Genomic DNA, 17965 nt, shown 5'->3' with positions numbered 1-17965 from the left:
ATATATATATAAAAAAATCTTTCTTTGACACTCTGGATAGATCTTTGAGCACAAATGGCAATAACCTGATTTATAATCAGTGAGGTGAGAATATTTTCCAATACAGGCAGACCAAGCAGCATGTATTACTACCTAGAACATTTTACATTGGTGCTTTGCTGACTTCTATCAGATTCATCTGAAGAAGCATATGGTAAAAGAGTTTTTCAGCATCTGATTATGTAAGGGGTATAATCAAAAACAACACTATTAACTCAGTGCAAGTGGTGAATATTGTGTTTAGGCCTGCCCGTTCACTCCCATATTTGGCCAGCCAGGTACACTCATTGGGCCTTGAGGATGGTGGTTTTCTGAAAAGTTAGACAAGACTGATGTCAGAATATATGTAGCTAATTCTGACTATTGTTTTGGCATTTTAAAATCTGCAAGAAATTCTAGCATTTCTTGCCAAATGCTAGAACATGGGGAATCTCACTTTCTCATTCTGCTGTTGACACCTATGTTAGACTTTTGTTTATTGACTTCAGCTCTGCCTTCAATACAATAATCCCAAGCAAGCTTGTCACCAAACTCCGAGATCTAGGACTCAACACCTCCCTCTGTAACTGGATCCTTGACTTTCTAACAAATAGACTGCAATCAGTGAGGAGAGGCAGCAATTCCTCCGGCACGATTATTCTCAACACTAGTGCCCCTCAAGGCTGCGTCCTCAGCCCTCTACTCTACTCCCTATACACTCATGACTGTATGGCCAGATTCTGCTCTAACTCCATCTACAAGTCTGCAGATGATACCACTGTTGTAGGCTGTATCTCAAACAGTGATGAGGTGGAGTACAGGAGGGAGATGGAGAGCTTAGTGGCATGGTATCATGACAACAACCTTTCCTTCACTGTCAACAAAACAAAAGAGCTGGTCATTGACTTCAGGAAAAGGGGCAGTGTACAATGCACCTGTCTACATTAATGGTGCTGAGGCCGAGAGTGTTGAGTTCCTGGGAGTGAACATCACCAACAGCCTGTCCTGGTCAAATTGCGTTGATGCCACAGCTGAGAAAGCTCACCATCGCCTCTACTTCCTCAGGAGGCTAAAGAAATTTGGATTGTCCCCTTTGACTCTCACCACTTTTACCGATGCACCACAGAAAGCATCCTATCTGGATGTATCACGGCTTGGTACGGCAACTGCTCTGCCCAGGACCACAAGAAACTGCAGAGAGTTGCGGACACAGCCCATCACAGACACCAGTCTCCCCTCCATGGACTGCCTTTACTTCTCGTTGGTGAAGCAGCCAGCATAATCAGACCCCACCCACCCAGGACATTCTCTCTTCTCTCCTCTTCCATTGGGTAGAAGATACAGGAGCCTGAGGGCACGTACCACCAGACTTAAGGACAGCTTCTGCCCCACTGTGATAAGACTATTGAACCCTTATACAATGAGATGGACTATGACTTCACAATCTACCTTGTTGTGACCTTGCACCTTATTGCACTGCACTTTCTCTGTAGCTGTGACACTTTACTCTGTACAGTTATTATTTTTACCTGTACTACATCAATGCACTCTGTACTGACTCAATGTAACTGCACTGTAATGAACTGACCTGTACGATTGGAATGCAAGACAAGTTTTTCACTGTCTATTGTCACAAACCAGCAACAAAAGAAACACACTGAGCATGATTCAGTGTTAAAAACTATTTTATTAATCACTACTTATGATAATACATAAAATAAAAGTTAAAAAAAAATGTTAGTATGTTAGAATTCAAGAATGTTAAACCTCGAACGTTAACCCCAAAACTAAACTCTTCGTGTGTGTGTGTGTGTGTGACAAAGTCCAAAACTCCCAGTTCCGGAATGGTTCTTAAAGTTCAGTTCCGCAAGCCATAAGGTGAAACATGAGCAAGGGCTTCTTCAACAACCACCGTTGTCTGAAGATAAGATGTAGATGTAGAAAAACATAGAGAGAGTACATACGAAATCCAAATGTTCCACGATGGAACCCAAACGACACTCCAGTGTTTACTCGGTAGTGACTTCCTCACCCCGAAAAGCATCCGAACCGTGGTCGTCCACATACAAATACCTGTTTCCTTCTACAGGTCAGCAACAAAGTGAACTCCACCGGATTACTTCCAACTTCCATACATGGATTTCAGTGGCAAACACAGTTATTGTTTCTCATCCATCGATAGAGAAAACAAGCAGGCTGGTGTCTCTCTCCCTTCTCTCTCTCTCTCCTTCTTCTTCTTCTTACTTCTTCAACAACGTCATTACGTCCTTTATCTTCTATTGACGTAAGCACGTCCCACACACACATACACACACACTCTCTATCTTAAAGGGACTTTCACTGAGTCCGTAACACTATTGATATTGGTTTATTATTGTCATTTATACCGAGGTAAAGTTAGATTTCCCATATTCAAACATTTGGCAAGATACTTCATAATCCATGCATTGAACTTGAAAAAAACACATATAATGAATACAACCATGCTTATTCTTTTAGTCCACATCTCTGGCTGATTTTTTTTAAAATTCCAAATTCCTGTTAGAATCCAAAAAACCTATTCATCTCAGGTCTGAATATACCAAACAACTATATATTCACATCACTTATTAGTGAATTCTGAAGGTACACAACCCTCTGAAGTTCCTCAAAATTCTAAATAGCCCCTTATTCCTGAGACTGATCCCTTGTTCTGGACTCTACAGCCAAAGGAGACAGAGCATTTCCAAGGGTAGATTCTAACTCCTGTTTCAAGGAAATTGATTCTCATTCTTCTAAATTCCTAGAATATATGTGATTCAAACCCATATCTTGGGACTCAATGTTGCATTTGGCCTATAATTTTCCAGCACATCCTCAGACTATTTGAAATATCAACTCCATGACAAATTGAAAAGTATGCTCAGTGCTGAATATTGAATTGCTGCACCAATTCTGTTGCATATCTCAGACTGTCACTGCTCATGCCAGTATTAATGGTTCTGGATTTAATTTTATATTCTAAAACCTGAATGTAAAAAGTGATCCCGTAATAAGGGTTGAGGCTTGAAAACAAGGTCTGAAATTGTGAACTGAAATCCAATCCTGGGCTAGTATCACTGTAGATAGCATGCCAAAACAATTCTGTTTTAAAATTACTTTTTTCACGCAAACTATGACTGACTTTCAAGTTATTTGCTTTCTCTGAAGACCACCAATGTGAAAATCATGTCCTTTTAAGAATTAAAATGATAAGTGCAGTCATTAAGCTTTCACACAGGGTTGATTTTCAAATCACTCTACCTGCTTAGAAATAGAGCAGTACCAGATACAGCTGCAACATTCATAGCAAACAATGGAAGTAACATGCTATAGCCAGAGCTACACAATCCCAAAACTAATGGTTCAGATTAAAGTTCTCTTGGTTCTGCTACACCAAGTTTTGAATGGTGGGGGACAATTAAACAACTACCAATGAGAGGAGACCCTATTAACATCTCCTCCTTCTGATGTTGGAACTGAATGGATGAATGCACTTACAACTATATTCAGCCACAAAAACCGAGTGAATGATTCATTCACCTTCTTAAGGTCAAAACCGTCACAGATACAGTCTTCAGCCAATTTAGTTCATTCTACATTTCAAGAAATAGCCAAATACATGGTTACAGCAGAGGCAATAGGCCTTGGCACCATTCCATCTATAGTGCTGAAGATATGTCCTGAAGAACCAGTCACATCTCAGCCCACCTGTTCCTTTCCAGCAAATGCATTTACCAAAAAGTGGGAGTTGTGCAGTTATGTCCTGTTTATGAAAAGCAGGACAGTTTCGATTTAATTACCACCCCATCTGTTTACTCTCAAACATCATCTAAGTAAAGGAATGTTGCCAGCAGTGGCTCCTGCCAATATCCCACTCACCGATGCTCATTTGGATTCTGCTTGAACCACATGGCTCCAGGCTTCATCACAGCCAAAAAAGCTAAATTCCAGAGGCAAGACAAAACAGACTACTTTTGAGACTACTCTTGATTGAGAATGATTTCAAAGAGTCCCACTAAAATTGTAGTGAATGGGAAAATTCTCTATTTGTAGTGCAAAGAAAGATGGCTGGAGAAATTGGAGCAAGTTAACACATTGTTTTGCATGTTTGTCAGGGCAGTGCCCTAGGCCCAACCATCGTCAGCCACTTCATCAGTGATTATAAGGTCAGAAATGGGGAAGTTTGTTGATGATTACAGATGTTCAATTCCATCCGAGATCCTTCAGGTAATGAAGGACTCCGTGTGCATTCAGCAAGAGCTAAACAACATTCAGGCTTCAGCTGCTTGTCCCACACAAGTGTCAGGCAAATACCATCTCTGGTAAGGGAGAGTCTAAGCATCGCCCCATGATATTCAAGTGCATACCATAGTCAAACCTCTCCCCTCACTGCTTCAACCCATCAATATCTTTGAAGGGGGTGGTGGTGTGACTATGAGACATTAATAATTACAGTTGGCCATAAGCTTAACTGAACTGACCACATGAATGCCATGGGTATAAGAGGAGATCAGAAGCTCAGTATTCTGTAACGCAACACCAGACTTCTCAAAGACCATCCTCTAGAATGCAATCAAGTACTCTCCACTTGCCACGATGAGTACAACTCTAATAACACCCAACAAGATCAAAATCACATTGGCACAGCAACTTGCTTGAAATGTTTACTCCCTTCACCATTGCATTATGACTGCACTATGTATTGTCTGCAAAACGCACTACAGACAAACTTTATTTGACAGTATTTCCTAAACCAATGACCTCCACTGGCCAGAAAGTTAAGGGCAGCAGGCACATGGGGAAACCATCACCAACAAGTGAGCAGCATTGTTACCTTTAGGATCAGACATATACCATTTAACGTGCACCAGCTCCAGAAATGACAGGCAGTAGCTGATGGCAGCTTTCAAAATATGAGAAAAAGTTTCATCAAGCTAGGCTTCTGAATGTTTTAATATAAATGAAGAATCAAGTAATGGACAGATACTCAATCAGTGTTCCCTCAGCTTTACAAACTCCAGTAATTTTGATCAGGCTATTGGAATTGGTTTATTATCATCAGTACTGAGGTACAGTGAAAAACTTGTCTTGCATACCATTCGTACAGATCAATTCATTGCACAGTGCATTGAGGTAGTACAAGGTAAAACAATAACAATGCAGAATGAAGTGTAACAGCTACAGAGAAAGTGCAATGCAGGTAGACAATAAAGTGCAAGGTCATAACGAGGTAGATTGTGAGGTCAAGAGTTCAATTTAACGTACTAGGGAATCGTTCAATAGTCTTATAACAGTAGGATAGAAGCTGTCCTTGAGCCTAGTGGTACATGCTTTTAGGCTTTTGTATCTTCTGCCCAATGGGAGAGGGGAGAAGAGAGAATGTCCGTGTGGGTGGGGTCTTTGATTACGCTGGCTGCTTTACCAACGCAGCGAGAAGTATAGACAGAGTCCATGGAGGGGAGGCTGGTTTCTGTGATGTGCTGGGCTGTGTCCTCAACACTCTGCAGTTTCTTATGGTCACAAGCAGAGCAGTTGCCATACCAAGTCGTGTTGCATCCAGATAGGATGCTTTCTATGGTGCATCGATAACAATTGTTAAGGGTTACCGGGATCATGCCAAATTTCTTTAGCCTCCTGAAGGAGTAGAGGCTCTGGTGAGCCTTCTTGGCCGTGACTATCTGGGACATCCTGCTCCATCTTATTGAGGATCTGGATATGAACTGCTCTTCCTTGCATCTTGATTTACACTTGTGAGATTCTTTTCCCCTGCAGAATAAGGGAAAGATGCAGTTAGAGGCTATCACAAAATGATGTGATTTTGTGATATCAATTATGAAAACTATTTCATAAATGTTGTATACTGGGTGAAAGGGTTGAATAGTATGTTGCAAGCAGGAAAGGGAAGTGGAAAGAAAATGGTTGAACTGTGAATTTAGAGAGGTGTCGTCAGAATAGTTCTATATTTTGCAATTGCTACCAAATCAGAACAGAATGCTGTAAGGGGGTAACTTTTATTTTACGCCTTCAACAAATGCGGGCATTGCTGCAAGGCTATCCATCTCTGATCTCAAACTTAGTTGTTTGCTGATTCATTTCAGAGGACAGTTAAGAGCTAAAACTATTGTTGTGGTCCTGGTCTTACAGATGTTTTTTCCCCTAAAAGACATCAGTGAACAAAGTGGGTTCCTATGACAGTCTTGCAGTTTCATGGTCATCGTTACTATTCGAGGTACTGTCCCCTCGTGTGTGGCGAGGATGGGGAACTGATGTCCCCAGATGTAGAAGAGTGCAAAAGTGAACATACGTACCCATTTTTGCTGATCTAGTCAGATTATTGAATTTTTCTTTCACTGAATCCTAGGCTATTGGGAGTGATACTCCCCATGTTGATGACCTCTGCTTCCTGCAGGCATGTTCTTTTTTCATATCATTTTCCCCTTTAATGCCCTGTGTGCCTTTGTATTCAATCTTTAAATAGTTATTTGTATATCTGCTTGAAATCATACCCTGAAGGTCAACTGACTGCCCATACTGAAATTTCAATGAATTCCAGCAATTTAGTACACCCAGCCCTTCCTCAGAAAGCTCAAAATGTGCTGCCAGTTAATATTCCGCTTATAAAGTCTCATACCTTTCCATCCCGGTCTAACCAATTATCCTATGCAACAAGTGGATGGGCACCCTACAATACTTCCTGCTCACTCGAAAAAATTATCACTCCATTTCTATGCCCTGCAATTTTTTGTCCAAACCTTTCTGCCGTGCCACTTCCTCCCTGTCTTTTAAAGTCTTCAAAAAATATTCTACCCCTCTCCACATGTATGCACATTTTAATACTGCTTTGATCTAAATGATTGATTAGTGGGACCTTAAATATATGGTAATTCAACCTTCTGGGTAACCATGGATAAAAATAATGCTTGATCAGTCCATGATACATCCAGTTGCTATTGTAATACTCTGCTGCCACCTGACCTGTAAATAGTACTTATTCTCAAGTGTTGCTGACATTTTCCTTATGGCCAGGACTAAGTATAAACTGCCTTTTTGATAATTGCCTTTCTTTATTTGATTGTGATACCAAGATGGAATAGATTTATATGAGAGCATCGACTTACATTTACATAGTATCTATTAATGTTGTTAAAAGCCTGGGTGTTTCGCTGAAGTATATGTTTTGTAAGTTTAACCAGTTTCCTACACATTCAGATAAAATGTGTGCAGAACATTAAATGTTTGAAGGTCTAAGGTATTGATATCATCGTATTAACATGTGCATTTTGTTAACATAAGTGTCTCAGTAAAAATAAGTTGAGAATTTTTTCCAGAAAAAGCATATTGAGGGATAAAGTACAAACTGTAGGAAGTTACAGTAAGTCTTTATAAAACAATGCCTGGGCCTCAGTATGAGTATTGTGTTCCACGATGAAGAGATATGGATAAGTTCTTTAGGGTATTAAAATTGTATTGTGTTATGACAAGGCTGATACCTTCATTAAAGTACAGAAAATGTTTCATTGAATTACTGGAAGGGCAGAGAAGAAAGTTGTGGGCTGCAGGAAGATACCAATAGACAATTCAAATGGGCAAAAAAGTGGCAAATGGAACTCGGCCTGGGGTAATGCAAGGAACCCAAGGGAATGTGCCATAAATGGTAGGATAATAAGAAGTGTAAGGGAACAGTTGATGGCTAGATTTATACACTTGGCCTACTGACACAACTTGGACACTCCTTTGGTGGCTGTGATCCTTTGACATTGAGTCCTCATTGCTCTGTAGATTCTGTGTTCTGTGAATTCCTAACATTTAGCTATCTGCAAAGTGTGATGAAAAGTGTAAAATACACTCTACATACGTTACTACAGCTTCAGGAGCATTCAGTCACATGACACAAGCCCCCAAGAGATAGTAGCCTTAAAGCAACAACTATTGTTCACAACCAATATTATGTATTGTATACATTCTTTTGCAGGCATTCTTTTAATATTGTGCTGCCAATTACATGTGTTGCATAGGTTATTTTTTGAAACAGAGAGATTGGTAGCTTATAGAGCTTCTCAGAATTGGATTGCTGCTTTGTAGAAGGTTCTCAGGCAATGTTTCTTATTATTATGATTAGTATTGTGGAAGCAAGAGTGGCAGCAGCAGCAAGAGTTCAATATCCTTTGAGTTATCCAAGTGCTGTGACCTGCATCTAAGTGCCACAGCCACATCAAGCACTGATGTGTGGCAAATCTGTTTTCACTCTCACCTTTGAGTAGACTTCTATGAGTATTTTTTTGCACACTATTGCTACCTTATAATGATCTTACATTTCCAACAAGAGAGTTAATTGTCTGATTTGGGTTATTTTGCACTTTGTTGTAAACAACTGCTCCTCAGGATTATTCCACTTACTTCAGCTGATGGACATTAGTACAGAAGTAGTAATTTTGACTGCAGTTTAAAAACATAAGCATGGAACCATGACAAAAAGACCATTTGGTTCAGCAAGACTGTTCCCTTCACAGACCACCAATGGTCATTGCCTTCAGGGATTCTTGCAGCAAAATTTCTCTAGAATACGTTTTGTTTAAGAAATCTCCCATCCCTAAAGTTGATCAAATACCACCTTTCATTTTGATCTGTTGTTTTGCTAAAATACTATTCAGCCCACCCAACCTCTGGCTTCATCAGAGGAATATTGGCTGCATCATAGTTCATCATCCCAGTCTACTATTGTACTATTAGCTTGAATGTTAGAATTGAATCTGCACTGAGTTCAAAGATCAGAGAGACAATGTTGTGGCCTTGTCTTTAGTTAACACTCTACAAACATGAGTCCACTTTTGGCAAGTGGAATCATCCCTACTGTGGCAACACCATCACTATTTTATTACTGAAATACGTATTCTCTCTCCCAACAGATCCTTTGCTGGGATGAAAAAGCTTTTTATGTCGAGCAGGAGTTCATCTCCTGCAGGGACAGCTTTGTGTGTGCCACCATGCTGTGTCGACAGAATGTATTGTACAGCACCCCAGATAAGTTACTGCAGCTCCTATGTAAGAGGAAGGTAGAATGCCCAGATTTTCCTGAAGAGGTGCAGTTGTGGACCAAGTACAACCTGGCCAGCAGTGCAAGGCTGAGAGCATAACGATCTCATCAGCGAGACCAAACAGCCCTAGGCGAGGAACCAAGGATGGTGGAGATTTCTAGTGATAAAAGCAGTGGTGTATCACTTTAATGTTGATATTCTGCTCTAGGATTTGTTTTTATTTTAAGCTCCTGACCAAATAATTTGTTTTATGTTTCAAGGGAAAGCTTAGATTCATATTTGTGAATTTTATTATAAATCAGTGACACTGGATGGCACATTCCTTAGAAATTGTATTTATGCAGTTTTTGTTTTTGTGAGCTCTTTATTGTTAAATGTACTTCATTGACTTGAAATTACATTCATATTTGCTTGGTGGAAATCATCATCAATGCATTATTAAAATAACTCTATCCATCTCATCTTCCCTACAGTCCAATGTAATCCTTTTGTCTGTGATGGCTGTCATCCTTGCAGTGATTTTTCACTAGAACAATGGCATCAAACCACAGAAAGGGAGAAACAGTATCCAACTGCTGACCATCTGAATAAAGGGGCAATACAGCAAGCAATTAGAAATAGGTGTGGACTCTACCTTAGCGCTGGGGAAGATCTCCCCATCTCGCCAGCATCAGTGTTTAGTGTGACAGCTTGAATAAAACCTGCAACATTTTCTCACCTAGCAGGAGGCCCAGGACTTCTACTGGACAGACAGCAGCTCAAATGCTAAGTTACAGCTTGGGCAGAATCCTGATTACAGGATAGAGACGTGACAAAGACACAGGTAGCTGATGTAAACCTGGACCAGACATTCCACTAACCAACAGGCAAAGATCCCATGCATGGCATCAGCTAAAGTTGATCTGTATGATGTTGTCATTCTTCAGCAGGTTGTCAGTTTCTTCTCTCAGAGCAAAATTTGTAACTTACACTGTAGCACATTCACAAATCTTGGCTTCAGAACTGAAATATCAGTTCCATACAACAAAGTTGTGTCATTATAAAAGTTAAAACATTTGGTGGTTCAAAAAAATCAAAATTACATCCATATTTTGAAGCAACAGTTTCTATCTCATATTTTAGAGGTCATGTCATCTTGGCACACCACAATTGTTTTCAAGACTACAACAATGACTTCTGCCTCACCTTTGCACCACACTGCAATGGGACATGCCCTTCCAAATCCAAAAATGTTCTTCATACCTACAGGGTTTGGTTACCTCTGTTTAACAAAAGCTTGACATCTTTAAGAGGCCTCAGACTTGCACTCAAATGGGGAAGGTCCAGGGGCAGGGGCTGGCAGTGATCACTAACAGCCTCAGAAACAAAAGTGGTATAATACAATTTTTCATTACATCAGAATGGAGAGTTGCAACTCAGAACTTTTTTGGCAGTATAGCACTACAGCAAAACTGAAATTAGGCCAAAGCTGAAAATGGTTTAAGCCTTTCTCCTCCAGCTTGAAAAATCATGACCTTATTTACAATAATAGGCTTGTTGTGGGCCCTGGCTGAAAAACCCACAGTAAAAGTTCACAGCACAAGAAGGAAATTTATACAAAGACAACTTATATATGAATTCTAGCATGACCTTGATGCCACTGTCTAAATAAATCATTTACTTCACAGATATTAAAGCAAATAGATTTTAATCAAATACAGATTTGCAGAAAATGCAAGGTAAGCAATGAGATTTTCGTACACATTTCACACCAGCCCCGAAGTATCAGAGATGCAAGAATTAAGAGGCATAACAAGAGTTTAGAATGCCTAAGAGACAGCAACAAATGAAGGGTAGGCAACTTCTGTTGAACCACACCTATGTAGACCTGATGGAGCCCTTGGAAGCCAGGACTGAGTCTTTGCAAAAGGTAAGGAAGTGGCTGTGGCGGTATGGTATGAGGATGACAACCAATCACTAAGAGAAAAGTCAAAAATACAAGCATCTCACCAACCAAATCCGGGAACTGACAAAAGGATTCTTTGACAAAACTCTTTGACCTAATTATTGAAGCAAGAGTGAAAAGGGCAAAGGAAAACAACAGCCTTATGCAGTTCCTGTAGGTCAATAGATATAGATAATTTGCTAAATGTCTCTAGTCTAACAAGCAGATGATAAGATAAAGATATCTTTATTAGTCACATGTACATCGAAACACAGTGAAATGCATCTTTGCGTAGAATGTGCTGGGAGCAGCCTGCAAGTGTCGCCACGCTTCCAGCACCAACATAGCACGCCCACAACTTACTAGCCTGTACGCCTTTGGAATGTTGGAGGAAACTGGAGCACCCGGAGGAAACCCACGCAGACATGGGGAGAGGGCACAAACTCCTTACAGATAGCGGCCAGAATTGAACCCAGATCGCTGGTGCGGTAACAGCGTTATGCTAACCACTACACTACCATGAACAATATATGTATAGATGGATATGTGAGATTGTAGTTCCCAGCCCATCAACAAAATCTATTCCTGCATGGTAGTGCGGTGTTTTGGTTTTCCATTAATCATTAATAAACTTGGCAATAAAAGACATCAGATGATGGAATCAAAAGTATTGAACAACTACATAGGCAGTAACAGTGGCAATCTTATTCTATGGCTAGGAGGACAGCATGCTTGGTGATGCAACTGACCAAATGTCTATATATCAAGATCAAGCAAGACTTTCATCTGAATAACTGACCTACCAATTCCATCTGGTCAACTAAGGAACACATTTCAATGAGACAGGCCCCATATATTCAAATCCAACCATTCCTAATGGCAGTGGTGAATGAGGCATGATACAATAGTAATACAATGATAGAGGAAGCTTATTTGGGGAAAAATATACTTTTAAGTCAAGTTTCTCATGGTCTTTTTCATTCCATGACTATTAACTATTTGAATGACAGAGTCAGCACTCAGTAACGCTCATCATATTCTGTCATCTCAACTTTTAATTTCTGTCTTCCAGTCATATATATGACCAGCCCTGGCTTAAAAATGTAACTGATATTAAATGAACTGTTTTAACTCGGTGTCCATTCCTCACAGCCATTACTGTAATGCAAAAATCTTTGTAATCACAGCCTCCTTCACCTTAGTCAACATAACACTTATGGCTTCTTGCTCTGTGCTCAGAACCCAACTCCAAATAACCTGCTTTCAAGTACATTATCAATTGCTGTTTATACTTTAAAATAAATTGGACAGGTTTCTTTGTCTAATCGGTCTAGAAAGATATTCCCAAAATCAAGCCCACAGGAGTATTTATCCATACCTGATGTGAATATTTTCTTTCCCTCCCCTGACTTTTTTTGTGTTTGAAGTGAGTGACTATTTGCATTAGAAACTGCTATTTTTGGTAATTGTTGTGCACACAAAGTATTCCCAGCTTGTCCTGGAATGTTCCTAGCCCTCTTAGAGTCATAGAGTTACACAGCATGGAAAAAGGCCATTTGGCCCAGCTTGTCCATGCCGACCAAGTTTCTAGTCCCATTTCCCTCTAAACTGTACTAAAATGATATTTTTCTATTTATCACAGCATTCATCCTGTACACATTGTGAGACTGGCAATTTAGTACTGGGCTTGCAGCAGTTCATGTCAGGGGCACCCACACCCCTTTTACTTACTTACCAATAAATTAGTCTAGCTCTCTTGAATTAGCAAAGTTTCAGAAGTACTCAGTGATGAACCTTCCAAGATTTCATAGAATGCTGAAAGACTAACCAGGTCCTGTGAACAGTAGAAAAGAAACAATAAGACAAAACAAAGCTTTCAGTGAAGATTGTACTAATGGCTACAATGAAATTTGCTATTTATTAAAAAAGTCAAATATGAACTCTAAAAATTTTCATCACAAGAAAGAAAATTTATACAAAAACAATGTGTATTTGAATTCCACTGTGAACTGCGCAAGTGGAATGTAAACCACTTGTTTCAGATATTAAAACAAGAGTTGGCTCAAACTAATTCTTTATATAGTGCCATAATAACAAGTTCTCCTATGAATGTATGCTTTGAATAAGAGTGAACAGTGTAACATAGGTAAAATTGGTTAATAATCCTTGCTGTTTTATGACTGTACCACTATTGTGTGACTACATCATGTGACCAACTGCTCTCTGCAGTTGCCACAATGTTTAGTGTGGAAAGTTCCAAAGTCTGTCCACCTCTGTACAAAGAAAGCCACAGCAAGAATGTTCCCTAACATTGTAAGTTTTTCTTTTATTCAATAACATACTCAGATGAGCGCATTTGCCATTTAATATCTGCTTCAATGAACAGTAATTTACTCTGGCTGTTACAGAATTGTAGAAGTTCTACGGCAGTGATGGAGGTTGTTTGGCCCACAAAGCAGAAGCTGATTTTCAGGTAATCCCATTCACAGGCTCTCCCTCCAGTCCTGCGACTTTGCCCACTTCAAGTACTTAAGCAATTCCTTTTTGAAAGCCACAATTGAACCTGCTTTCCATCATATTTTAAGGAATGATAAGGATTTTCCTCATGTCTCCTTTGCTGTGTCAGTGCCAGCTCTTTGAAAGAGCAGTTGTACTTAGTCCAACAACCCCATTTTTGATGTAACTCTATAACTTTCTTATTCACAGCTGCCTGTTCAAATTTCAGTGAAACTTGTTTATGAAATCAACTACCACTAATTTTTTTCAGGCAGAATATCCCAGATCACAACAGTGTTGAGTCAACAATTTTAAACCTATGACCTTTGGTTATCACTCCACTTGCCAGAGGAGCAGCTGTACTCTATTCCATCAAAACCTTTCAGCTAGAACATCTCTATCAACTTACCCCTTCTCCTCTATCCTCAGAAAAGCATACTCCATAGTCACTCACATCTGTCAAGTTCTTGGAGACTCGTTATTAGGGCCATCATATCTTTCCTGAGAGTGGTTAGATTTCGTCTGAAGCCTAACAATGTTTTTATGAGGGGAAATGCTGCCCGGGAGTTGGCATGGACCTGATGGTCTCCTGCCTCGTTATAGAGATGAGTACTTTGATCAGCTGTTTTTAAAGGCTTTTCTATTTCACAGTTTCATTGTTGAATACCTGCAAATGGAATAATCACTGAACATTAATTGCGAATCTAATACTTAAAGTGGGATCATCTTCAGAGATTTAAAGTTCATGGGATTACAACGCAAAACATTAAATTTACTGACCTTTTAGGATAATAGTTCAGTGACAGGAAGCAGGGAGTGGTGGGTGGATGTTTTTCAGACTGTAAGATATTTTGGAGTCGCTGCTCATCTACATTGTTAAAAATTGTGACATTTATAGTATAAGGCTTTTTCATACTGGCCTTTCCAAAATCTGCCACCTCATACTTTCTGCTTTGAACTCCCATCCACTATGCTGGTTTCTTTAGCCAACCTGCCAATAACGTTCTGCAAGCCACCATTCCCTCTGTTCCGTCTATAACGTTGACAAGTTTTATGTCATCTGCAAATTTTCAAACAGTGCTCCATCTGCGTCTAGAGCATCTATAAACATTGAAAGCAGTAGATTTATGGAGCCCAAATTGATCCTTGGGAAACATTGCAAACCACCTCCCAGTCTGAAAAACAACCATTCTCTGCTTCTTGTCACTGAGCCAATATCAAAAGAAAAATCAGTGAATTTAGTGTTTTGTGCTGTAATCCTGCGGATTTTAAATCTCTGAAAACACTCCCACTTTAAGCATTAGACAAACGATTAATACTCAGTGATTATTCCATTTGTTGACATTAAGCAATGATACTGTGAAAATAGAAAAGCCTTTAAAAAACAGCAAAATACTTTGCTGGGAATTGACTTGCACAGATCAGTATATTTGGACTGGAAACTGATGGATGTTTAATGTAAAAACAGAAATGCCTCCATCCCACATCCAGATGGTCTGGGGACCGTCCCTATCTTCCATGAACAGAGGCCCAACCACCACACTCATTTGCTTAACTGAACTCATTCTTACATTGCACAACAACTCCTTTAACTGGTAAAAGTTAACTCCTTTAACTACCCCAGTTGGCCCATTGTTTCTGCCTGTTCCTGCCCTACTGAACTTGCATCCTCATATCTCGACTCCATCTTGTCCCCCTTTGTTCAGTCCCTTCCCACCTACATCTGTAACACTTTGCATGCTCACCACCACTTCAAAATCTTTCAGTTCCCTGGCCACGACCACCTCATTTTCATCATAGACGTCCAGTCCCTGTACACTTCTATCCCCCATCAGGAAGGCTTCAGGGCTCTCTGCTTCTTTCTTAACAACAGACCCAACCAGTTCCCCTCCATCGCCACCCTCCTCCGTCTGGTCAAACAGGTACCTCAACAACTTCTCTTTCAGTTCCTCCCACTTTCTCCAAACCGAAGGTGTAGCCATGAGCACTCGTATGGGCCCCAGCTATGCCTGCCTTTTCTTTGGTTATGTGGAACAGACCATGTTCCAAGCCTACACCAGTAACGCTCCGCAACTCTTTCTCCACTACATTGACAACTGCATTGGTGCCGCTTCCTGCACCCATGCAGAGCTTGTCAGTTTCATCAACTTCCAACTTTCACCCTGCCCTCAAATTCACTTGGTCCATCTCTGACACCTCTCTCCCCTTTTTTGATCTGTCTCCATCTTGGGAGACAGATTATCCACTGACATCTTCTACAAACCCACTGACTCCCAGAGTTACCTCGACTACACCTCTTCCCACCCTGTCACTTTGAAGGATGCAATTCCCTTCTCTCAGTTCCAACGTCTCCGCTGCATCTGTTCTTGTAATGAGGGTTTCCACTCCAGGACATCCAAGATGTCCTCCCTTTTCAGACAACGGGGTATCTCCTCAACTGCTGTTGATGCAACCCTCACCCACACCTCTTCTATTTCCCATACATCTAACCTCATCCTATCTCTCCCCCAAACATAACAGAGATAGAGTACCCCCTGTCCTCAACTGCCACCCTACAAGCCTACACATCCAACATATCATTCTTTGCAACTTCTGGCATCTCTAGTGGGATCCCACCACCAGGCACATCTTCCCCTCCCAGATCGCTCTCTCCGTGACTCCCGTGCATCTCACAGTTTGAACATGTTCTTTTGTTTCTTTCACTGACTGCCATCATTAATCTAACTTGACAACTCTCTAGACATCAGGAACAGGTGAACAACTATGGCCTCACTTTATCAAAGATATTCTCCTTGTCCTATCCATCCCTCTCTACAATTTAAAACTTGTTCTGATGAAGGGTCTGCAATCTGAAACATTAACTGTTTCTCTTGCTGCAGGTGTTGACCTGCTGAGTGTTTCCAGCCTTGTTTTTATTTCAGCTTTCCACCAACTACAGTTTCATGATTTTTGGTGTTTATTGCAAAGTGGAATAACAAATCCCAACAATATAAAACATGCAGTCTGCATAATACATTGGTGAATCCAGAGTTCACTAACAGCCCCAGGAAACCATCAATAAAATTAGAACCGGGAAATAAATCTCAACTTCTCTGATTATGTTAAAGAGACTTAAAACTGTAGTTGGAATGGATAAACTCAGCCCAGGCCATGTATACAGCCTGGGACCTTCTCGGCTTTTAATACTGAACACAGAGGATAAATTCACTTAACAGAATAACACAAACACACTAGCATTATTGCCAAACCCTTTCTTCAGGAATTAAACTAGAAACTGAGCAATATATTTAAGACTTAAGGGTCAGTCCAGTGTTCATTTGAATACACAGTTCTGTCTTGTAAATTAATTCCCTTCTGTTCACCACATAGCTTACCGCTCACATAAAGGTGCACAGTTGCTGTATCGAGGAGAGCTTTGAACCGTTCAATGGTTACCAGGGGCAATAACTACGTTACCAAAGTGTTCGTCTGGCAAATTGTTCATTCATTTTCCATTGCTGACAAGGCCAGCATTTATTGCCCATCCTGAACTGATATTGAGAAGGTGATGATGAGCCATCTTGAACTGGTGAAGGTGCTCCCACAGTGTTGCGAAGTTGAAAATTCCAGGATTTAGACCTAGCAACAGCAGAAGGACAGCAATATTTTTCCATATTAGATGGCGTATTATTTGAAGTGAATCCCAATTTCTCCATCTCTGTTGCATCTATTCTGATAATGCAGTCATTCAAACTAGTGCTTCCTTTATCCTCATCCATGGTTTCTCCACTACCAGAGTAGAAAGGTGCTCAACTGTATCATTTCCATTTCCTGAACCTTCGCTCTCGTCTCTCACCCAGATTCTCTCCTTATCCTCACCTTGAAACCCATATTGAACAGTTTATCCTTTGGAATTTCTGACATGTCCAATCTGATGTCACCACCAGACACATCTTCCCATTCTTCCCTTTTGCCATTCCAAAGGGAGCATCCCCCCCCACCATGCTCTAGTTCACTCTTCCATCTCCAACACTCAGTTCCCTTCGCATAGCCTTATTCTATACAAACACAGGAAATGCAACATCTGCCCTCACTCTCCTCCTGCCATTCGGAGCCCAAGCATCATTTTCAGCGATTTACCTGTACAGCATTCGGTGCTCACCATGCAGTCAATTCTGCATTTTGAAAGCCAAACACAAACTCCATTTGATCTGCAAAGTGGCCCCAAGTTGGCCACATAAAAAGAATGTTCAAAAATCCAGTTCTCATGAAAGGTCATAGACAGTTTCTTTCTCCATAGATGGTGGCCGAGCTGCTGAGTCCAGCATTTTTGAGTTTTAAAAATAAAAGCATTTCAGTATAATGGAAAAGTCAGAGGGCAGGTAATGAATGACCATATTTTCTTTGTGAAGTTACAGAGCTAAATGTTTACACTGATATTCTCAATTTCTCCCTTTCAACAGAGATATTCTACACAATAGACTGATGGAGA

The 17965-nt window shown here is 40.4% G+C and overlaps 1 protein-coding gene across 1 annotated transcript in view; it reads left to right on the top strand.

The window, feature by feature from the left end:
* Nucleotides 1–9535, top strand: part of LOC127575898 (protein THEM6-like) — a 32313-nt gene extending 22778 nt beyond the window's left edge. Inside the window, exon 4 of the mRNA XM_052026114.1 lies at nucleotides 8946–9535. Coding sequence (XP_051882074.1) covers nucleotides 8946–9173 — 228 coding nt within the window. The 3' untranslated portion in view covers nucleotides 9174–9535. The remainder of the gene's footprint in view (nucleotides 1–8945) is intronic.
* The last annotated feature ends 8430 nt before the right edge of the window (nucleotides 9536–17965 follow it).

Source organism: Pristis pectinata, chromosome 11 (assembly GCF_009764475.1).
Source record: "Pristis pectinata isolate sPriPec2 chromosome 11, sPriPec2.1.pri, whole genome shotgun sequence".
NCBI lineage: Eukaryota > Metazoa > Chordata > Chondrichthyes > Rhinopristiformes > Pristidae > Pristis > Pristis pectinata.
This window is presented reverse-complemented; position numbering and strand designations above follow the sequence as displayed.